Raw genomic sequence first — 25,813 nt, 5'->3', positions numbered from 1 at the left:
TAGAGATTTATACGACTGGATTGACCATTTGAAGTTTTCAATGAGCAAATAAAAAGGTTGCTGCATTTGCATTTTATAACCAATCCTTGTTTCGTAAATGCTCCAGGTGCTCCGAACTGCAGCTAATTACTGCTACTGGCATACATTCGATGTATGCATGTATGAGTAATAGGACTGACCTTGAACTTGCGAATAGTGGAAATATTTGATTCAAGCCTGACAAGCTACAGGACATTATTTCGGCTGTACGGATAGACCACGATAGAGCCGTTAGAGGAGTAGGAAAAAATGGCGTTGGGAAAGTTTGCTAAGTCGAAAGAAATTTGTTATTTTAAATAAGTACTAACTCTAGTCTAGGTATAATTCTACTAAAGTGATTAAATACCTTTCAATTAGATTATTTTTATTGGAACGGATATTATTTTATTTCTAGTTTTGTGTCTGTCCATTTCTTCCATTATATAACTTTATTCCTTTTCTGCATTTTCACAGGTCAACTGGCATCCCATATTTTGGGGGTTGGCTATCCAATACATATTTGCCCTTATTATCCTGAGGACCCAGTGGGGATACGACATTTTCAACTGGTTTGGAGACCGTGTTACAGAGTTGCTGGAATACACGATGGCAGGTGTTACGTTCGTTTTCGGAGATTTGTGGTATCAGCATTTCTTTGCTTTTAAGGTAAGGCATTATATATGACATGTTATGCTGCTGGGAACCTGGGAGTGTGGTGTTGTCGAGGTGATCTTTGAGTGGTTGAGTTTTGGATTTAGTCACTAGGTTTGACTAAACATGGACGTAAAAATAGTTTTACAAATGTAAATAATACTATTAATAATAATAATAATAATAATAATAATAATAATAATAATAATAATGTCAGCTTAATGTTTATATATTTTTTTATATTTTTTCTACCAAATGTCAAAAGGCGTACATATATATATATATATATATATATATATATATATGTGTGTGTGTGTGTGTGTGTGTGTGTGTGTGTGTCAACCATTGTCCTATATTTCAAAAACCTTAAATTAGTTTGTCAAAAGAATGTTAACTATAACCTGACTATCTAAGTCTGGATTTGCAAGTAAATAATACAATATTTTTCTTAATAATGGTGCATTTTCACAGTCTATCTTCTTTGTAGGTGTTGTCCATTGTAGTGTTCTTCGCCACCTTCATCAATATCATGTACTTCATTGGCGTGATGCAGTTTGTGATCCGACATCTTGGCCGATTCCTATGTTTTTGCATGGATACGTCACCGGCTGAATCCATAAGCGCCGCTGGGAATATTTTTCTCGGCACGGTAAGTGGAAGTGTTAACTATTAACAAAAAACCCTAAATTCTTTAAACAATTTAGGTCTAGATTTAACCTATGCGTATTTTCTTTGTTTACAATTGCTCTATAAATGTTTTGACCTACGTTATAAACTACGTTCTGCTACTGTCAAAAACCTCAGTCTGGAAACTTTGGAATGTTTAATATGCTAGATATAGATTATAGACAAGTTGGCAGGTCTGATAGGTGAATAACAAAAGGCCATGAATTCACCACACTATCTGAAGATTGGTCAGTCCTTCCTGTCACACACTATATGGAAGATTGGTTAATATTGGCCAATCCTTCATATCAAACACGATGTGAAGATTGGCCAATCCCTCCTATCACACTATGTGAAGATTGCCCAATCCTTCCTATGACACACTATGTGAAGATTGGCCAATCCTTGATATCACACGCTATGTGAAGATTGGCCAATCCTTTCTATGACCCCTTATGAAGATTGGCCAATAATCTTATCACATACTATGTGAAAATTAGTTAATCCTTCCTATCACACTATATGAAGATTGGCCAATCCTTGCTATCACACTATGTTAAGATAGGCCATGCTTTCTATCACACACCATGTGAAGATTGGCGAAGCTTATCACACTATATAAAGTTCGGTGAACCCTGTCTTCTGGTGAGTCATTTGTCCATTAAGCATACTCTTCTTGATGATAAGGTTCCTGACACTAAAACATACGCTGGGGAAAAAAAGAAAATTCATCCTTAAAAGTACAAAGAAAACTACTGATTTGGGACACGTTTCCAGTGGCTGAAGGTCAAGGATACATTGAGGAAGAGAAGGTATAAGATTGTATGCAGTGGCTGAAGGTCAAGGATACAGTGAGGAAGAGAAGGTGTAGATTGTATGCATGCAAAGTTTAGTTTGGGTGCGTATTATTGTTTCAAAATTCCATGGTCATCTGACTTAAGATAAACAAGAAGCCTATTAATTTTAAGCATTTAAAGTTAAAAGGTCCAGATTCCTTTGACTAGGGGAGGACTCATCAGAGGACTCTAGAGCTTACTTTATTTTAGATTTTTTCCATCATAATGGTTTTTGTGCTAGTTTTCTTTATTTAAAATCTTTAGGCATTACGCATCACATTAGCTGCACGCGCTATAATGTATTTAGCACATACAGCTTTCGGTTACATGTAATTTCCTTTCTTGTTGCTGCATTTACTCTGATGTATTTAACGCACGCAGATTTGGAATGTAATTTATTCTATTTTAGCTGCATTTGCTCCAATTTATTTATCACACGCTGATTTGGTATGTAATTTCTTTTTATTTTAGCTGCATGTGCCTCGCGGGAAAATATAGATTGGGTTACAGGGGCTCATTTATGATTTTTAAGCGGAAGGATTGTGGGAACTTTGCAAAGGAGTGTGTTGGCGATCAGTCATTGCACTCGTGATTTTCGGAACAATGTGTTGCAACAGTGCAACGCCAGTTGAACCGTTTTCAATGACAGATGGGTGGTCTTCGGATTAGGCTGGTATTTGTTCTAATGAGTACTGTGAAGACATAATTCGTTATCGACTTTGTTTATTTTACAACATAACATTATTGTATGACTTTATATAGCCTTTGTTTCTGCATTGATGTGTATTACTTCCCTACTCTTTCGTTAGCATGCATTATTATTATTATTATTATTATAGATCGAATCCCCTTTGATGATTCGACCATTTCTAGCGGATATGACGAAATCCGAATTACATGCAGTCATGACCGCTGGATTTGCAAGCATCGCTGGCGGTGTGTTGGGGGCTTACATTGGCTTTGGGGTAAGCGTCTACAAAAAAATTAGAATTTAATGTCCGCGGGGGGAGGTCTGAGATTATAGGAGTATAAACTGTCATTTGCCTAATCACAAAGCAAATAACTCCCAAACGGTCTTGTAAGCTGAATGAACTGGCAACAGACAGTTTATACCACGGTAAATTCAGAAGAAACAAAAACAACCATTAAACTCTTATAATTGCATTTCGCTAAAATTGTATTTATTCTTTGTTTTTTGTTTTTTGTTCTTTAACGACATTTTCTATCAGTTTTAGGGCTTTATTCAAGCGTATGAATTCTTGCTGAGGCGTCTGCTACGTAGGAATTTATAAAACAGGGGATTCTCCATCAGTAACGCAATAGCCAATTCACAATAAAAGCAAATAATTCTACCAATGGTAGGCGATCTAAGGTTTTAAGCATTACGCAGCAGGGTTTTAATATTTTATCTAAACTAGCATATGTGATGTGAGTAGAAGTTCAATATTCAAAGCAAAGGATGTGTTGTTTTGTCTGACATACGAATGACTCTTGTATTTGATGTTCTGTCATGATTTCATTGTGATTTGGCCAATTGTTATTCACCATACACCTCAGTAACCAGTTTAGTTCCTTTAAATCTATTTTCTTGTTCACTAACGGTTTAGGCTACCTACAGGGGCTACTTACAAAAGAAAAATTTCAGGTCTAGATTTAACCTATGCATATTTTCTTTGTTTTCACTTGCTCTATAAATGTTTTGACCTACGTTATAAATTACGTTCTGCTACTGTCAAAAACGTTAGTCTGGAAACTTTGGAATGTTTATTATGCTAGCTATAAATTATAGACAAGTTGGCAGGTCTGATAGGTGAATAGCGAAAGGCCATGAATTCACCACACTATTTGAAGATTGGTCAATCCTTCCTATCACACTATATGAAGATTGTTCACTAACGGTTTAGGCTACCTACAGGGGCTACTTACAAAGAAAATTAAGACTATCGGTTATCGGTTATAGTGATGGGTGCCCAATAATCAAATAATGCAAGACTTGGACCTTGACAATTCCGATGGGGGAACAGCGGGATTTTTTCTCACACTCACCCAACATCGTAACTATCAGGGACGCCATCTTACATTGTAGGGCTGTGAGTCCAGTTGTTATAATATTGGTCTTTGAACCCCCTCCTCCCAATCACTAGATTCATTTTCCTATAGTTCTAAATTCATTTGTAACGAGCCGCAGTGAAAGTACTGTACAACATATCCCCAATAATCTTTGTTTCCAAAGTTTGAATTCTTCTTGACCAGTTTGAGTTTCCCAGTGGGTTTTGCTGTCTCAAATCTAGTCAATGAAAGCATTGTTTATCTTCAGAAAAAAATCTTCAAAGATTTGTTATTTGAGTCTGTTAAATCGGTTTATTAAATTTTCTAAATAAAATATAAACCCAATGTTTTATTTTCGTTTTAAAGGCATGCAGTGTGTATACCTTCTGATTCAGTGTTTACATTAGTTCCTTTGCACGTGATTGTTTTGATAGAAAATACTTTAAAATAGTTATCCGTATTATTTATATAGATATAAACGCAACTGGATCTGATCACACGGTTATGTTCTGACCAATAGAATATTTCTGTACATTTATTAACTGATGGAACTTCAGTTATTGTCACATGTCTATTGCTAAGCCCGAGTTGGAAATAAAGCTCTGTCGGGTTCGGTTTTGATAAATTGAACTGTATATGTCTAAGTCGTCTATTACTTTCCTTAGGAATTATATCTACCTTTCAGTACCTTATTCATATCAGTATTTCCAAATTTAGGCATATTTCTTCCTTTTATTCTTCTCCTCTCACTCGTCTCTCTCCCTACCCCACCTCACTGCTCTCTCTCTCTCTCTCTCTCTCTCTCTCTCTCTCTCTCTCTCTCTCTCTCTCTCTCCCAGGATGAACATATCTTAAAATATGGTAAGACTGTAGACTTTATAGCATACGTTTAATCAATGTGGAGGCGACATAAAATAAATGCATAAAAATGAACTCCGAAGAACAACAGTAGGCTTCATTCGTAAAAATGAACTCAGAAGAACAATAGTAGGCTTCAAGTATAACGTTTCTAGATTGGTTTTCCACACGAATCCTGAAAATCATTAGTGACTGCACTTACATGAACTGTTACTATTGTGATATTATGTCACCACACAGTGTGCCTTTTACACACTACGAAAAAAGGACACATTTTTAGGAAAAATGTCTTCTTTAAATATAGTCATAAAATTGTTCAGTAGCCATTTTAATTCTCGACACAATTATTACCATGCCTGAGAACGATGGAGAAATCGGGCATTGATTGCAAGCCGAAATTATGTGACTGTCGAAAGTTAGGAAACTAGACTACAAGGTTGCTAAGGCCAAATGTATAATGTTTTACATGCAGAGATGAGTAAAGTAAAGAAATAATATCCACACAAGCAAACTGTCAATTATTAAATGTTTGTTTAAAGATATTATGCCCTGAAATCTGTCGGATGTGACCACTCCGAGAGATTTCTTGTAATCCCTACTCCAACAACGATTACTCTATTCATCCGTACAAGAAATATGTTAATGAAAATAAAAATCTCTTCATTTTCCTTTGAAACAAATGTCATTATTTGACACCATCTAAAACGTTATATGTACAAGCTAAATTTTTAAAAGGGAGCTGTCTTAAAATTATTCTATATTTTGGAACTTCTTTTTATCAATGTAGTAATGCAGCCGTTTTTGCATTGGCACAGAGTTGAAAAACTATCAATGCAAATTTGGGCCTTGAAAATTATATAATTTAAAGGAAATATACTTTATTGATGAAATATTTCACTTGGCAAGTAGGAAACATTTTGTATGGTGACTTGTGACTTCGCCACTCGGAACAATAGAATGTTTCCCACCACTAGTCACATATGTCTTTATATCTACTAAAAACACACATATATCATCTGATATAGGCATATTTACTGCTGTCAATATCTCTCTGGTTCGAGTCCAGGAATAAAGCGATATGGCTGAAGTATGGTCCATGTTACCCCCGATGGCAATCGGATCGCCTCTGGGAACTCAGGTTTCACCTACCTAATAAAGGTGACCTCCTGTCGTTTGCCTACTATGCAGAGACATTTGGTCATTTGTAAAGATATCAACCATCGCAAAGACTGAATGCGATTCAAGACTGGGGCGTGTCGGGTTGATCACTACTTTCTAACTGAGGATCTCAAAGAATGTAATGGATATATCTATAAAACACAGGCAGGATATACCTATTATAACCCGACATGTCAGTTTCAATACATATCCCTGAGCATCACTTATTGGCATGTAACACTTAAAGGGTTACACATTGATTTGATCATGGTGATCCATGAGATAGGAATTATAAACTAAGATTAAGCGCCATGTTGTTGAAGAACGACATAGTTACATACGATGAAGAGAAAAAATATAAAGGAGGTATATAATAGAAACTGGAGACAAATATATCGAATTCACGAGGAATTATGAAGCTCAGGAACAAACTTTGAATCTCAACTATGCACTCTTTTGAGTTCCACCACAAAAGTCGCGCACAAGTTGCCTGACGAAACTGAATATTGCATGTAAACGCAATTTCACCGGTTAGAAAAGGGCGTTTAAATACAGTTTTATGACCATTTAAGGCTATCTAAGTACATTCAAACACATGTGTCTATCATAAATAATTTACGCTACCTTTATTGGATTTAATGTCTGCGTCTTTAGTGGTCGTATTCTATGTTTTATTCTTTCTTTGTACTTTCATTGAGACGTTTTAGTAGGGTGACCTTGGGATGGTTTTTGTGATGGATGTGATGCACAGATTACTTCATAAGTATAATGTATGTCTTTCACGTACAGGTCTCTGCCACCCATCTACTTGCAGCGTCGGTGATGTCCGCCCCTGCGTCATTAGCCATTAGTAAGCTAACCTATCCTGAGACAGAGCAAATCAAGGCATCATCAAGAGATTTCTCGCGGATGGAGAAATCGTAAGTTCATTTGACATCTATATACTTCCACTTGAATTTTATAGTAACAACAAAATGTAGACCATATACGTGGACAAACTGTATCTAGTTTGTCAGTAAGATTCATGAAGCTTCCAAGGCAAAATGTATTTTATGTATGTATGTATGTATGTATGTATGTATGTATGCGTGTATGTATGTATGTATGTATGTATGTATGTATGTATGCATGTATGTATGTATGTATGTTTAATAGTGTATTATTTTGTTACTAATTTTGTATATGATCATTTGTTAGCCGAGTTGTTTGTTAATGTCTCAAACTTATATACATTCTTTTAGTCTATCTCATTGTACAAGCTATGTATAAATATGTTTTGGAATTGAAAATTGTCCTACACGCAAAGATAAACACATAGGTACATCTGTCAGAGTAATGGAAACCTCTGTTGTTCATGATTTTATTTGTTTATTTATTAATTTATTGATTTATGTATTACCTAGAGAAGAGCGTAATTTGATCGAGTCGGCCTCTGTCGGTGCCACTGCTAGTGTCAAGCTAATAAGCGCCATTGCTGTAAACGTTCTTGCTTTTCTGGCCCTCTTGGATTTTGTGAACGCCACTCTAATCTGGTTTGGGGACAGAGTCGGATTACAGAACTTTTCCTTTGAGGCAAGTAAATCAGTCATAGTTATTGATAAACATGGATCTTTGTTGCATGTTATTATAGGATAAGACAGTTACTTAGTTTCAGTATGACCATGTGCCAGTACAAACAATTGTGCACATCTTTTTCTTTCCGAATGAGACGAGAACAGTAAACATTCGATTTAAGACACAAAAAGTCATGTCTAGATATTCAGAAAGCAATATTTTAGTAGCATTAACTATTTGCAATTCATCTGAATGTTATTCAGGTTTCAGTAGGGTTTTTATTGTATCTCTAGTGGAATTTTACCATTTTTTTATGAAGCAAAACACATTAATGATTGTTTCATTTATATGAGTGCAAGTGTAGATTTTGTGCTATTCTTGTATATTGGTAAAGGAAAAACAGTTGTTAGCAAAATCATGAAGTAGCCTTTTCTGTTTTAGGGACACAATGTTAAGTTGTTTTAATAACACAGCATCTCGATAACGTAAGAATGCCGCAAGGAATGAACGTTTAATATTTAGTTGGTGTTAGACGAAAACTTGTTTTCAGAAACTAATACCCACAACTTGTGTTTTTTATCTAGATGTCAGTTAAATTCGTTCTGAAATTGGCTATGATATGAGAGTTTATTAACAAACAAATCTTAACATCTATTTATATCCAAGGAAAAAAAGAAAAAGAAAAGGAAAAATAACGACGATGATGGTGGTGATATGATGATGGATGTTAATTGTCGTCTGTGGTATTGTTACAGTTCATCTGCTCCTACGTCCTATACCCAGTGGCGTACTTCATGGGCACGGCACCTGAAGACAGCCGAAAAGTGGCCTCACTGGTCGGCATAAAAACTTTCACCAACGAATTTATCGCCTATGGAGTGCTAAAGGACCTCATAAGTAACAGACATAAGCTGGAAAATTATACGCAATTTTTCAATGGGACAGGTTCTTGGTCATGGCAAGGAGATAATATAGTGCTGGGCATCACCAGTGAGACGCTTAAAGGAGGCGTCATTTCGGTGAGTTACGGCAATGTCCGTAATATCTAGATCGAGCAAGTTCGGTCATGCTTAACCTCGTGGATTTTTCTTTCATTTGAAGGATCATTATCAGTGACGAACACTGAAATATTCCGATTCAGAGTATATCCTCATCATTTAGTTTAAACCTATGGTATTGTGAGATAATATGCAGTGACTCGCCAACTTACATCGTTTTCCCATAACAACATATACAAATGAAAAGATGAGGAACACTATGGCATGTAGTAAACGTGATCAAAAACATTATTAGTCAATATGGCGCTAGATAATATCATAAACCTTAACCTAAGTAACCGATAAAGCAAATCCAACCAGTCTCGTAAAATTCAACAACCAATTTAATAATCTAATTTATCAGATGAAAATTTAAGAGGAACATACCGTATTGTGAATTAAATCCCAAATAATACTAAATATTCTATCACAGGTCAAAATTATTGAATGTTCTGAATTAATTCACCTTTGAATTTGTCAATATCCTTGAATGTGTCAATGTACCAATAGTGAATGAATTCACAATAATCACAAAGCTGTGTTTTAGTCTAAACGTCAAAGACCACTTTGTAATTCCAATGAATAATTTAAATAAATAATTCCTCTAACCTTTTATCTGAACACAACTAAAACTGATTCCACAGAAAGTTATAGCAGAATATGAATGTGCAATTTTGTTTCCTACATTTTTATATACATCCCCACTTGATCTATCTTGTAATAGCTTTTTCTGAAGGAAACAAAATCAATTATACTAATGGAAAGTTACTCCAGATTATAAACAAGAGCTTCTAGAAGATTGTTTTAGGTCAAATTTACAAATTACCATTATCTTAATGCACAATCTACAATCATAGATACAAGTTATCTCTCTTTGAAATGTTGTTTATAAATGACTATTAGCTTAAACTACAACCTACAATCATGGATAAACATCAAACACACAATTTAGATATACATAAGAAGAGAGAGAGAATTAAAATGTGGACCATTATACAAAAGGTTAGTATCTTTAACATATCTCTGAAAGCACAAAACTGTTACCTTTGTCTCACATGGATTTCTATTACCACATATAAAAAATGCTTAAATGTAATAATTTGAACACGCGCTAGTTCATTTCTGATATATTGCGTTTATCTTACATCATTTGAATAATGAAAAAGAAATGATTGGCTGTTTCAGTTCCACCTTATATGCAACATGGAAATGGTGAAAGTTGAACTTGATGTAGATCACTACAATTGGCTCTGCGAACGTGATGGGCTCGTCTATCCATTATGTCTCACAAACAATTACAAAAATAAGTATTGTTAAATTTATAAAACTTTAGAAAGAGTTTGACATTGAGACTTTTTTTTCAAATTACGTCAGAATGATATGCTTGGTAATCGGAACGGTTTGTTTTAAAATTACACGTCTTGCAGTCATCTTGACTTGTACCTTTTTTGTATTTTAAGTATTTAACTATAAGGATCATATTACATAAAAGTGTCTGCCGATTAGTAAAGTTACAAAACTTAAAATGCAAACTTGGCAGAAAAAATGCTTCTGTGCAATTTTTGTATGCTAAAACTGGATGGGAAGAGCTTAGCACTAAATGGTAAAGTACTAAATATTTTGAAACGTCTGAAAACAAGTGTAAATAAGTAGATAAATTTCTTTTCAATCCTTATCTTCCAGGTACAGTTTTGGGCGTGTTAGTACAAACTAAACCTGTTAAATAAGACTATTAACTTGCATAATGTCTTACTTTCCATCCACACACACACACACACACACACACACACACACTCCATCGGCATTAATACAGTATCAGCAATTCTTCTAATTCATTCGTTAAAAGTGCTTTGACGACAAAAATACAAAGTACAGTATTTTCTATGTCGAGTTATCGTTTCTAAAATGTCTCAGAGTTTAGATACAAAGATAAGACAAAATAAATTCTCACTTCAGATCAGATCAGAAGTCATAGCCACTTATGCACTTTGTGGATTTGCTAACTTTGGCTCAATAGGGATCACACTTGGAGGAATGGGGTCTTTGGCCCCTAACAGAAAGAAGGAACTTTCTAGCATGGTACTAAGGTCCATGATAGCAGGGAATGTGTCCACCTTTTTGACGGCTTGTATTGCAAGTAAGGGTTACCTCTTTCATCATCTGGATATATCTTGTCCATTCTTTTCTGTTACATTCTATACAAGTTACGTCAAATGTATTGAAATATATTTCATTCTGTTTCGTACTTTTCCGATATTTTGTGATCAACACCGTTGTAAAGAACTTTATTTTACTCTTCTTTTAATTTCATTATGTTCTGTTTATTATGTATTTTCTCTCTTCTTCTATTTCTTTATGTACTACACTGTCCTGCCCAGTTATAGACTTTCATTTTCTATTATATGAATTTTCTATGAACTATTAAATCATGTTTGGTTTATTTTTGTACTAATCTTTTGTGTTCTCTTCGGTTGCTTCTACACTATTCTATCGTATTTTATTATGTTGTTTTCTTTTCTTTTTGCATGATTCTTTCGGTATTACTAGCATTGTATTTTCATTTACTCTATTCTACTTTTTCAGACACAACATTGTAACAAATATATAAAATTAAAAATAAATTAAATAGTATCAAAAGAAATATATTATCCTTTGTTCGTGTTAAACAAGGCCATTTTCAGCTGTTATACCATTCCTTTATCTCCTGTATACACCGCTTTTTCTTCATGTATACGCCGCATGTTCTTTGCGAGAATCATTCTTGAATACCGTACAAACTGTTACAAGAATGTAGGCAACACTATGTGAGATCAAATCTTTAAATTAATGTTCGATCATATTAGAACATATTAATTATTTAATTTTGTACAAGAAAATCTTTTATTACGTAACATAGATATATGCCCATTATTTCGTGTCGACAAGCCTGTGTCAACCTAATTAATACTTTGAAAGTAACCATTTTCATATGCTGTAGTAAATTTGTAACATTATCGTTTTTGTGTATTGAAACATTATTTTTAATGTAAGAAGTCTGATTTCTTAATATAAAAATATATTTTTATCTAACACAATGAATTTAGCTGGGAACTATAATTTAATAAAAAGGTTTTTCTTCATATTGCAAACCATTTCTAATGGTAGAATATCAAAGGAATTGTTATGTCTCTTTTAAACTCAGAGTTTGAGTAAAATCAGGAAATCATTTTCTTATAAGAAGAAAAGAACTCCTTTGTTTTCCCATGGGCTTAGGCAAGGGGAGGGTGGGCGATGTAGAGAAATGTCAGTGTTTGTCTTTCATGACTTGCAAATAAAAATGACAATTTTAGAGTATTTCACACACATTGTTTCGTTTACAATTTAAAAATCATCTTAAAAAATGTTAACGGGTACCGCATTTTAATTTTTAGGGTTCGAAAGTCCATTCCATTTAAATTAATGACTATTCGTAACCATTCCTCTAGTATGACCAACATATTTCATTTATGATTGTCTCAAAGTTTGAAATATAGCCTTCATTTTGCATTTCAGGTCTATTGTATAAGGAACGTTAAAATAAGGAAATCGTGTCCAAAAGAGGTGGAACCAGATTGGTACCAGCACTAGTGTAGGAAACAAAATCGTGCACAATTACGCTTCCCACCAACCCACCACTTTATCAGCGATAATGCTAACTACATGGCTTGTATAGGCTGAGAATATACATTGACAATGTGATACAAAGAAGTCAGTGCCGAGTAGTTATACTATGGACACATCACCTATATTTTTGCTGATAGGGACTGACATTGGTAAACAGTGTCCTATGCGCGTATGTGTGTGTGTGTGTCTGTGTGTGAGAGAGAAAGAGAAAGAGAGATGGAGTCGTTAGAAAAGTTTATACATTGTATATGAATAGATTTTTATTTTTAGACATATTTTTCTTTCATAGGACATACTTTTAGAGCGAGACAGAAATACACTTTTTGAGGTGTCTTAGTTTCTATTGGTCAGTTTTATGGTAGCCAACAGCTGGCGTTTCATAGCCAGTTTGAATAGTTAGCTTGTTATATTCTATTACTGCTTTGACGGTCCTGAAAATAATCTCTATTTTGTAATACTTTGTAAAATTATCAATTTTATTTTTGATATACAAGGCTGAAAGGCTTATATTAATTTACCCAAATTAAATCGTATCATCAAGATTTTATTAATTTACCCAAATCAAGTCATGTCATGAGTATTTTATTAATTTACCCAAATTAAATCATACTTTTAGGATCTTATTAATTTACCCAAATCAAATCATACCATTATAATTGTATTAATTTGCCCAAATTAAGTCGTATCATCAGATTTTAATAATTTACCCAAATTAAATCATACTATCAGGATTTTATTATTTTACCCAGTCACATCATTAGAATTTTAGAAATGAAAACACGAATGCTGACTGTTCAAATGATGCATCTGTAATATTTCAGTCGGTGAAATATTTGAATGCATTTTCTTATGATAGATGAAATATCAGTTTTACTTGTCGGGATTACTTTGCTTTAGATCAAATACTTATGAATACCTTATCCCGTTTGCTTTGCCAACATTTCTATATGAAGATTGCTTGTATGGGATCTGAACATTTGGAAAGCTTGTATGGGATATGAACATTTGGAAAGCTTGTATGTGATCTGAACATATTGAAAGCTTGTATGGGACCTGAACATTTGGAAAGCTTGTATGGGATCTGAACATACGGAAAGCTTGTATGGGATCTGAATATTTGGAAAGCTTGTATGGGATCTGAACATATGGAAAGCTTCTATATGATCTGAACATTTGGAAAGCTTGTATGTGATTTGAACATATGGAAAGCTTGAACCTTAAAGAAATGTTGTATCATTTTATCAATAAAGCAAACAAATGGATTAATCCCATGGATGCCAAGGTGACATAAATGACACCTTCTCCTCGAGATACGTAGTGACATAAATCTCTAACACGCATAAATAAAACATGTAATACACATGACATAAAATGTCTTTAACATACACTATATATATATATATATATATATATATATATATATATATATATATATATACACACATTTATATGTTGCTAAAAAAATGTTGTAAACAGGCTGTTGCGTAGGTACAATTAAAAGGTATCATAAAGATAAAATATTCTAATTAAATGTACCAATAAATTTTGAAAGAAAAGCAGATGAAAAACAATAACATTTATCATACTGGCTTGATTTTTATGGTTGCAAGTTGTATAAGTGTATATACAAAGTGTAAACACGCCGCTTTTTCCCGCCAATTTATCATTATAATGCTTGACTGTATTTCGTATTATTTTTACGTTGTTGTTTGCAATACTGTTTGCATTTCGCAATAACTGTGCAATTCATGCTGTGTTATATTTCTGCATGAATATCTGTTTTATACCGCTGTCCAAAATACTGATCCATCTTCTAAAACACTAAGCTAAAAGTCTTCCATTCATTACGTTTCAATACGTTTCAATAGTTATTAATGTGTACATTACGTTTCAATAGTTATAAATGTGTACATTATAACGTATGTGTTCGCTTATATGTTGAGTCCAGCTGCAAGCAACAAATACCATGATATGTCTTTGCATAATGCACTTGCAGTCAGAGCCCATGTTGTTTGTTCTACTGATTATTCCTAACTAACTGCATTAACCCAGCTGGGTCTGTACAGTTTGCTGTTGGACTCGTCTTATAAGCGAGAACATACGGTAATCCGTAACTAAAATTATAATATGATAACAAAATTATTAACTTTATTGTGTTTGCGACTTATAATGTTCATTTAGATGACTAATATACTCTGTCCATTCCTGTGTATCTACTAACAGAGGTGGAATAAAATCGCATGCTATGATATAGTTAATAATTTAAATGTTTCTTTATAAAAAAAATATACACAAAATCAATATATATAGTTGATATAGCAGTTAACAGGATAATTTGTCGTCCGATTTATTTATTCAGATAGTGAATAGAATGGCTTAATATGATTAGCCAAGTTTGTATTAGAAATATAGATATTCGAATAATGCATTTCACTAGTTCAATACATCCAGACATCTATCACTTGCAGCATCCAACGGCTTTTCACCTTCTTCAATAAGCTGTCTGGAATTCCACGTCTTACCTTAGTCTTAAGTTTTTCTATTTTTTCATGCGTATTCTTGTTTTACAGTGAGACTTTATCAAACGAAGTCTGAGCTTAGAAGTTCAGTAATCGACTAGCTGTTGGTGATGACACCAGACAGATCACTGTTTCTTTCCCCTGGTTTAAACTCCGGCTGGAGACAAATGCGTGATTTGTTATGTTGTTCTCTGGGATAGTAATTGCACATTTATCATGTGTGCATGTTAAAATATTAACCATGGCCTAAATGTTTGGACAGCAAAAATACGCTCCTATATCCATCTTTGTTTATCTGTTAGTCTAATCTGACTACCGCTTTTAATCCATAGTTCTTTTTATCCAGCAAAAAAGAAATATTCCGCGTAAAGCAAGAGCAGAGGCTTCGACAAGCATATTTTGATAACATTTTGTAACCTTTGAAACATCGTCTCGATGTATATATATATATATATATATATATATATATATATATATATATATATATATGCTGTGTATGCAGCAGCAACATTCTTTGCCGCTCTTTTTTGAAGTGTTCTTTGGTATGTTTTTTGTCACCTTCAGTGTTAACTGTTCTGTCATACATGTTAATGTTTTCCATGTAAAATATCATACCAGTGTTGACCATTGTGTAATACACTTTTGTTGTCGTGATTCTAAATATTTTGTAGAAGAATGTCTTTCTTTACTGGTAAAGCTCGATATCCATTCTCAGATCTCTTGCTGTGATGAACAGATTCCTCTCTTAGAAGAGAGACAATATTGTGGCAGATTTTACAAACGTTTGTCCTTTTGAACACACAGTCATTAAGGATCTTCATTTGTCTCGACAAGCACCAGTAAATTGTGATACTTTTGAAAGTCTTTGGATTACATGCTGTTTATAGTTCATGTTCAGTGACTGGAAATTAGCTTACCTCTTGGTCAGGTCATCTGATGCAGTCCTTCAATATAAGGCTTTTGTTTACTACATCAACGGTAATCGTATCGCCATTCAGCATTGAAGTCTCGTCATTTGGATGGCTTTCTTTCATATTTTCGGAATGTTTTGTTGATTATCGTATGCTTTATGTTATGGTTCCTGATTCTTTACCATTGCCAGGTTACGTACTTATTTAACACGTACAAAAATACCTTCAAGCCTTAGCATGGCCCTATCAATTTGTTTAAGGACTTCTTTCTTTGGCGGTGAGATGTCAATGTGCCAACGACGGCTGCAACTTGTTTCATTAAGCCTTTTTGGCAAACACACACCATAATATCACACCCTAATGTCATATTGTAATAAATTCATTCTAAGTATTTTGCAGTTATTACCTTTTGGTGATTTTTTACTATTTGTGCTTATTGTTCGGTCACTTTTTGATTCTTCGACAATTAACGATTCCAATATATTGGAGATTTAACTGGTGTAGTTCATCTCAAATCCACCAGATTTCTTCTAGGTTCTGTTGGATCTTCTTCTAAATGTAAGCGTACTTCTTACATGTAACATCCCTAAATATTTTGGTCTAGGTTTGTTCAACATTGTCCCAAATGATATGTTTAAAGTATATTCTGCTACGAATCGCTAATTCATGTTCAGCGTATATTTATTTGAGCAAAGCAACGACAATAGTAGGTGTAGCGCATAAGTACTAAATGCAAACGATGTATACCCCAACAGTCCAGTCAAAGCTAGGTGTTTGAATCCTGAAGCACTTCATGGTCTATATTTGTAGTAAAACATTGGCTTTTGACCATGAATTGAGCCGATGGCATGCTTCTATGATATTGTGCTTGCCCGTAACATGCTTCTTTAGATATTAAAAAAATATATTTATATATATCAAATAACTTGTTTAGGAGCATATATTTTGACAGGTTTAATTCTCCACTACCGCATCATCTACATCATTCGATATTGATATTTACCTGCGACGCTCAAATGTATTTTATTGCAGTTTTAAGCACTCCTATTTTTGGTACACTTTTGGACATTCGCATTGTTTGCAATACTGTATTTATATGTTTCTGTGTTTCGTATTTTTCAGGGTACTGAAACACTGGTACACTTTCTCTCCTGTGATATATGTCAGGTTTTAGTTTGATGTTGGCTTTTATTTACATTGCTGCATTCTTATATACAGAATGAATCTCTTTTATTGTAATTTCTCTATGTGCATTGTGTTGTCTTATTAGCATAATGTGTGTTTATATAAGTTGTCAAGACTAACGTTTATTCACCTAGATCTTGTTATTTTAATTACATTTTAGTCTATGTCGCTGATGAAGTTAACTTCAAAGTCTTTATTGATGCACGTTAGAGAAATTTTATGCTATGTACATGTTTCTAGCCTGTTTGTTTCTGTACTGACAATGTACATTTACTATTCGTCTCCCGGTATTTTAGTATGTAAGCTAATATTGCACACAAATATATCCTAACACACAGGAAAACATGCTCTGCGCATGCCAATCTGTTCTTCTTTAGACCCTATTCCACTTCACGGTTTGACCCATGTGTCTTTCTAAAAAAGGACTAAATTTAGCTCAGAATTTAAACTAGCTGATATGCAATCGTCATAGGCAGTGTGATGTTCCTTTTAATTAGTTGTTAGAAGTACAGATATATTACTAAAAAGCTCATTCAAAAGTTCCTTTGTTACGTGTTGATATTTCCATCATATGACAACATCTTAGAAGACAAGGTTCACAGCATAAACAATCCTAAGGTTAAATTAAGATAATCACATTTGTTCCTGGAAACATATCTCTCGAGTTGGGTTGCCCGCATACATATCTAATGAAGGTACACTGTCAAAAGTAGTTTACGTCAAAAGAGTGCAAGATCGTGGAGACGAAACTCTGGTGTGTCTTTTCCAGATGTCCAATTTTATATGTGGCACGTTAAAGCCATGCGACATAATGTCCACATTTTTCGGATGTGATTTAATTTTATACACACATTTTAATTCCAATCGATTATTTGTGGAATGTGAAATGGTTTGTACACAGCAAAGATCCTCGATGTATTGAATTTAACTGAGTCAAATTATTTTTAATAAATGCATAATATTTGTATTAAATAGATCCACTGGAAAAGGCACATAAATCTACTATCCACATAGCGATGCCTATTTTTGGATACTTCATTAAGCAACAGGTCTATATACGACAGATCATTAGAATTAATAGTATTAAGTATTACTTGTACATTTATATCTTTTGTTAAGATTGTCATAATTTCTTTATTATCTGACTCAACATTTGCAAATAAATTTTCTCACCACCTAAAATAAAACGAAATGAATTGTGTCTTTTTGTCCTTATAAAATAAACAGTTCATTACTTGAACTTTTGTGTGGAAGATGTCAGTTAATACGTAAAGGATTAGATGAAGGAACGAATGGAAAATTGAATGGATAGATAATAGGTGTAGTTAAAATCATCCTGATTCCTGAATTAAATGTATACACGTGTACATACCAATTTGAGTACTTTCATTATAAATCTGTCTACCTTTCATCACATGGGCAGTATAATAAATTGTAATGTTGGTTGTTAGGCAATTTGAAAATTTTAAATAAAAGGAGCTTTATTGACCCAAGAAACTGAAAAGTACATAAGAACTGATGTGACAACAAGCTTTTGTAGGATGGCCACTATGCTGCCATGTTGTACGTTAGACGAGCGTCATTTTCATTACAATCCAGCTACATATTGACATAATGCTTTCTGTGAAAGCCCTATGTCAATACAACCATCCATTTAGGATAATAAACCATCCATACATTTTCATAATGGCCATCCATGCAGCTATTTTGATTTTGCATAATGATCATTTTATTGAGATCAAATATGTATTGCAAGAAACATATGCAATGGGCTGGGGCTAATGTTACTTTTTGTTTTTAATTTTTCATGGGTCATTCACTCCAAAAAAGTAACTTTGATGCGATTTGTCACATTTTAGTGTTATTTTTGTATCGTTTTGATTTATCATTAACTACATACAGTAGAAAACGTTTAGTGACAGTCCCTTGTCAGGATAGCCATACCTTAAAAAAGAGCTACTTATAACAAGAGTTCCATGATGACCGTTGGAGGCATGATCAGCACAATTTATGTTTGGAAGCAACAATAAATCATTATAAGTCTTTAAGTGAAATCCTAAAGTCCATATTGCGAACAACTTTTTCAGACGAAATAGCTATACGAAGCTTGTCAAAAATGACAACCACCATGGCAGCCATAATAGGAGCTGATACGCTCATGAGAAATAGCAATTTGATGTTTTTAGTTTGGCTTTCAATTTGCAGCTCTGATCAGCTCAGTCTCGATTACAATTAAATGGATAACTGTATATCATTATTCTTTTGAGAAACTATATATATATATATATATATATATATATATATATATATATATATATATATATATATATATATATATATATATGTATATGACAAATTATAAAATAAACAACACCAACACGTAGAATGTGTGACCGGTTTCGCTTTAATGCTTCATCAGACTGAATTCAAACCACAAACACATTCTACGTGTTGGTGTTGTTTATTTTATAATTTATCAAGAAAACGTTGACAACACCATGGCATCAACTTCGGATCCACGAATTAGCAATAGAAAGACTTATTTAAAAACGACAATGGAGAGATTAGCGGAAAAACAGATGAAAAATGGATTACACGCACGCTTTCTTGAAAATTGTCTGGAAGACAATCTTGTGCCAAAGGGATTGCGTTTGAAATTAAAAGTTCATATTGGAAATGATACAGCATCAAAGAAGTTCCAAGAATCAATTGACTCCCTTTGGAAAAGGTCTCTTTGGAATTATGTGAGAGACTAAAAGAAGAACATCAGAGAAGAGTGATCAAGATAGGCAAGGAACTAGAAGAACATAGGGATGAACTAAAAACATTGATAAAAGGAAATACGGGCATTTTTGATGAAGAACTTTTTAAAAAAACGGAATCCAAAAAAGACGAACTTTTATCAAATCAACTTAAAAAGTTACAGAATTTACAGAGAGAGAAAAACAATTTTCATGGACAAAGAGAAACATCGGCATCAAAAATAACGAGAGGAAAATCTAAAAGAGATAATCAACAACTTAATCAACAATCAAATAAATCAGCAGATGAAATTGACTTCATCAATGTAAAAAAGAAACATGTAGTAACTAAAAATGACACACGGAATAACCAACAACCAAGACATGAAAAGAAAATGAATCAAGCATCACTAAGAGCAAAAATTACCTATCAACCAAATCACATTGAAAAAAATGATAGATCCATTCGACACAATTGCAAAAATGATCAAGCAAAAAACGTAACAGCCCCAGGCACACAAACGGCGACCTATGCAGATGCAGTAAAAAATGGGGCGAAGAAAACTACACAAGAATCCAACAGAACGGTTATAGCAACAATACAAAGTCTAATGAAAACCCTCAAGGATCTGTTGAAAACTACACAAACAGAAGAAAGAATAGGAGATTCATTAAAATGCAAACCAAGAACAGATGGAGGAAAGAAAAGAAAAGAATAAAGGAAATCGAAAGAGGAAAAGAAACTGTGTTAAACCTTTCTAAACGAATTCTAATAGTGATTACATTCTTCTAGGTAAGGGATTATCATATTGTCCTAGAACCAAAGTGCATGATAATATTAATTTAGCAGAAGCATTTTTTAAATACACAAGATCGTTAAAATTAAAAGAATTTTTCTCACAATCATGTACATCTTCACAGTATGAAAATAGTTTCCATCTACAAAATAAGCCCTTTTACAATAAAAAAGAATCAACATTTACACCTTTTAGTGGACGAGATATTTATCTCGATTTTTATATTGAAGCAACTAAACAAGAAATTTTAAATAGCAGTCCTAAAAGAAAACATTTTACAAACATATCTAAAGAAGAATTAAATTCTTTACGTAGCTTATCGCAAGATGAAAGCATTATTATTAAAAAAGCGGATAAGTCTAGCACCATAGTAATTATGAATAAGGAGGATTATATTAAAGAAGTGGAAAGACAATTAAATGATGAAGAATATTACACAAAACTTTCCTATATTCCTTCTGAAGAAACGAAAGAAAAAATAAGCCAATGTATTAATTTAATCTCTGTACACAACTGTTCTATATATGATGAACTAGATATCTTCCCAAATAAAATACGCACACCTCAGTTTTATATTTTACCAAAAATACATAAAGCGGTTGATAAGTCACTACCTTTAGGATATCCAGGTAAGTAGTGAATGGGGCCACCCTAGGGACAATGGGAATTAGCATTAAAAACACCCCTGGGCCACTCTAGGGACAATGGGAATTTAACATAGAGTTTGGGCTTGTCTAGGGACAAGGGGAATTGAACATGGGAATAGAGTTTGGGTTTGTCTAGGGACAAGGGGAATTGAATATGGGATATTTTTTTTTTTTAAAAAAAAGGTTTTTTAAATTTAAATTTAAATTTAAATTTAAAAAAGGGTAGGCAATGGAAAGGCTATCTCTTTTCGAGAAATATGGCTGGCCCTGAAAATGGCCTTTGGGTTTATGTTAATGTATCCATTAACATAAAGGGCACCGCATTGGTCTTCTTCTTGTCCTTAGGCTGCGTTTCACTGTAGGACCGTAAATCAGGACTCTTTTGAGGCATCCTTGTCTTTCTACGTAGATCCTACGTATCCACAGACTGGTGTTTGTCCTGTGGACAACGGTCCACTTGGATCGGACATACATGGGTATGTCCGTCCGGAACATCATGGAAGACACAAGCGTAGAAGATTGCACATCGGTCCACATCTTGAAGCGACGAGAACAAGTGAATCAATGCACTGAACTGCGCTTATTTATAGGTAGAGGTAGGATTGAAACGGATTGAGTTCATTCACCAATCCAAAGACGCGTTACAAAATTCAGTCAGCCCGCATCCAATCCGAAGAGATTAGTCTGTGACGTCAGTTGGTCTATATAGATTCGCTAGCGCTTGTGTGCAGTCAATCTATGCGACAGTGATTCAACATGACGGAAATTCAGAAAACGATCCATTGGGGTGCACCAGCAGGGGAGACCGCCCAAGGGAACCCGGACTTACTTTCAGAAGAGGTACATTGGGATTTTGTGGATTTTCTTACCTCGCAAGAATTTGTTCCGGAACCTTCGTCATTACCGCAAGTGGAGAATTTTAGACAGAGACAGAAAGAAGAATTGGAGAAATTTATGCAACGACAAAAGGAAGCGGAACAAGCTTTTCTCCTACAGCAACAGCAACAGCAACAAGAAGAGGTAAGAAAAAACAACAGCAACAACAGCAAGAAGAAGTAGCAGCAAAGAAACAAGAGGGTGAAAATCAAACGGCTACCGTACTGTTGGACATTTTAGCGGAGTTAAGAAGTCTGAAACAAATGTATCAGACTTCTTTATCACGACCGAAGAGAATACGACCTTCCCGAGCTAAACACGCCAACCCTGTGACTAAGCCTGTCGTACCACCCTTAGTGATTTCAACCCAATCATCAGAAGTAGGCCTTGGCCGTGGCAAAGGCTTAAGGCAGTTAAAGTTGATTGGTTAAACTCACTCCTACACCATAAAGAAAAAAGGCCCTTTTCAGGGCCACCCACATTTCTCGAAAAGAAATACAATTTCAATTTGCCAATAACTCAAAAATAAACCCCACCCATTTTACCCTTATAGCACGTGTCTGTGTATGAGTGCGTGAGTGTAGCTTCTTATTTTAAAATCAAAACTCAAAGACACTTACCTTATATCATTAATGTATTCTTTTATCCATTTTTTACATTCCAATTCACAATTCACAACAGAACACTTTAAAAAGTTCGTACACTTCTTCTTTCTCATTATTTAGTCTCTCTGTTTTATGAATTTCTTCACCGTTTTTTCCTCATTTTCTTCCCTTCTTCTTTTCTTCTCCTGTTTCTTTGCCTCTTTTAAATAGAATTGTCTTCTTTCTTCCTCTTCTTCCTCTGAAGAATCCCTCTCTTCTTCCGAAGAATCCCTCTCTTCTTCTGAAGAATCCTTCTTTTCTTCTGACTTTGGGCAATCTGGAGACCAATGTCCTTTTCTTGACTATAATAACAGGTATCTTGACTTTTGTCTTTTTTAGCCCCTGTTTTTTTTTTTTTTTTTGACGGTCTGGACACTCTGAAGACCAATGCCCTTTCTTCTGACAGATATAGCAAGTATCCTGACTTTTATCTCGAAAGGATGGAGAGTAGTCCGTAGGCTGGTCTGAAGAGAATTTTCTAATGACCCCTCGCAAAGCTCTGACGAAACGTTCCATCTGGGTAGTCTCTTCCATCGTTGTGCTCGGTTTGAGAGTGAAATGAATAGTGAAAAGACAAGACACACACCCTTTTATATACGCTGGTTTGTCATGACTATAAATTAGTTTATGGTGTTTAAACTTGTGTCATTTGACGTTTTGCACTCAAGATGAAACGATCCTATTCATTCGAGAAGAAAGAAGAAGAAGAAGAAAGTAAGAGGCAGAAACGTAATCTATCGCCTCGTACCAGGACTGAAATCTTGGCACAAATTCATGCCAGTGGATTTGAAGAGGACATGAGTGAACCAGAATCCGAACCCTCTAAACCAAGTTCACCACCCTTAGTCAACCCTGAAAAGTACTATTCCATTCGAGAGACGGAAAAGCGCTCCTCTAGAAAATTTAGAACCACGGCTTACACCTACACGGTGAAGTTTAAAGATTTCAAGGCCGACGTACCCTTGGAGAAAGCAGAAGGGTTTATGACCGAGATGTGGGATTCTTTGCTCACCTCACTCAAGCGACAATGTCAACCCAAAGAAGACGATCGCTTGACACTATCCATAGATCACGACGGTTTGAAATCCCCTGTTTGGATCGAGTTTAGCAGACCCGCAGAACTAACCCCTTCCAAAGTCATGGACAAGATTCAACACGTACAACAATCGAATGACCAGTTTGACATCACCGATGGTAAAGCCACACTGAAAATGGCTCACGTCTCTCTTCCTCAAGGGACAGGACGCAAAAAGATGTTATTGGTGGACGACCTTCGCAACACCAAAACAAGTCTCGTCCGAATTAACAACCTTCAAGACCAGATGTGCTTAGCCCGTGCCATCGTGGTGGGACGAACCTATGCCAACAAGAACGACACGGTAGAATGGAAAAGAACCTGGGAGAACATTCGAAAATCGAACCGAACCAAACAACGAAACGAAGCAGAACTCCTGTTGCAACAAGCTGGCCTGTCCAAAGACACACCCTGTGGCATTCCTGAGATGCAAAAATTGCAAGATGCCCTAGCTCCACGCTACACCTTGAAAGTGCACCCTCAAGAAATGCGCGGACCTCTGTTGTTTCGAGGCCAAGACTTTAAGGACGGAAAATACATTCATGTTTATCATCACGATGACCATTTCGATACCATTACCACTATCACCGGATTCCTGGGATACAGATATTACTGTGAGAAATGTGACTATGGTTATAATAATCGAGAGCAACACAAGCATTGTGGATGGAAATGCCCAGGATGTTTCGCCTCTCCACCCTGTCTGAGCGAAGAACCAGTGCCTTGTTCGACTTGTCTGCGCACGATTGTCAGCCCTACCTGTTACCAACAACATTTGAAAACACAAGGTTCACAGAAGAAATGTGCTTGTCAACTCCTGAGATTGTGCCCTACGTGTAGACAAGGCATACGTACCAACAGTACCAAGGCACACGTATGTCGAGGAAAGAAAAAATGTCACATTTGTCACCACATCGTCGACTTGGAACACCAATGCTACGTGCAAAAATACCAACCCCCACCAGAGAAAGAGGATGGTCACAAGAAGAAAAGCAATTTCACCTTTTTCGATTTCGAATGCATGCAAGAGACCGGCATTCACATTCCTAATTTCTGCGTGGCTCATCGAGCGTGCGAGAAGTGCATTCAAGAACCTATCTTCAGTCATTGCCCTCACTGCAGCAAGATTCCTGGAGGGCGTGAAAAAATCTTTCGAGGACCGAACACGTTAGCCGATTTTGCCCAATGGGTCTTAGATCCCATCGACAAGACGTGGAGCCAAGAGGACATCGAACGTTACGGAGATTGTCATCGTCATGCCACAGTGATGGCTCACAATTTCTCCGGATACGATGGACAGTTTCTTCTCAGATACTATACGGAACACGGCACCGAGCGTCCTAAAGTGACTTTGAACGGAGCCAAAATCATTTTCATGCAAGTGGGACAAGTGCAGTTTAAAGATTCGATGAGTTACTTGGCCATGCCTTTGAGTCGAATGCCTAAAACGTTTGGAATGACAGAAATGGCTAAAGGGTACTTTCCTCACTTTTTCAATACGGAAGCCAATCAACATGCTGTTCTCCCCCATTTACCTGAGGCTCACTATTACGACCCCGACAACATGCGTACCGAACAACGAGAAGCTTTCTACGCTTGGTACCAAGCTCACGCCTCGGACCCTTTCGACTTTCAGGAAGAAATGCTAAAGTATTGTCGTTCTGACGTGGACATTTTACGACGTTGCTGTGGAAAATTTCGAGAACTGTTCATGGAACACGGAGGGGTCGATCCTTTGAAAGAAGCTTGCACCATTGCCAAAGCGTGTTCCTTTGTGTATCGACAACGATTCATGCCTGAAAACACTGTGGCTGTCATCAGTCCTCAAACGACCCACTTTGTCAAACGTCAATACTCGGTCAAAGCCCTACGTTGGTTACATTACTTGTGCGACAAGGAAGACAAGTGGATTCAACATGCCCGCAACGGAGAGGGCGAAAAGACCATCG

The 25,813-nt window shown here is 35.3% G+C and overlaps 1 protein-coding gene across 6 annotated transcripts in view; it reads left to right on the top strand.

Moving 5' to 3' along the window:
- LOC149775967 (solute carrier family 28 member 3-like) overlaps window positions 1-18,324 on the top strand; it is an 89,799-nt gene extending 71,475 nt beyond the window's left edge. For all 6 annotated transcript variants that reach the window (XM_089940943.1, XM_089940944.1, XM_089940945.1 and 3 more), the window contains 8 exons: window positions 493-684; window positions 1,157-1,318; window positions 3,011-3,136; window positions 7,026-7,156; window positions 7,640-7,808; window positions 8,546-8,809; window positions 10,784-10,964; window positions 12,359-18,324. In XM_089940943.1, coding sequence (XP_089797069.1) covers window positions 493-684; window positions 1,157-1,318; window positions 3,011-3,136; window positions 7,026-7,156; window positions 7,640-7,808; window positions 8,546-8,809; window positions 10,784-10,964; window positions 12,359-12,381 — 1,248 coding nt within the window. In that variant the 3' untranslated portion in view covers window positions 12,382-18,324. The remainder of the gene's footprint in view (window positions 1-492; window positions 685-1,156; window positions 1,319-3,010; window positions 3,137-7,025; window positions 7,157-7,639; window positions 7,809-8,545; window positions 8,810-10,783; window positions 10,965-12,358) is intronic.
- Window positions 18,325-25,813: the final 7,489 nt, after the last annotated feature.

The sequence above is a fragment of the Sinohyriopsis cumingii genome, chromosome 18 (assembly GCF_028554795.1).
Source record: "Sinohyriopsis cumingii isolate HCF-2022 chromosome 18, ASM2855479v2, whole genome shotgun sequence".
Taxonomy (NCBI): domain Eukaryota; kingdom Metazoa; phylum Mollusca; class Bivalvia; order Unionida; family Unionidae; genus Sinohyriopsis; species Sinohyriopsis cumingii.
Note: the sequence above shows the minus strand (reverse complement) of the source record. Positions and strands in the feature narration are given on the sequence as shown.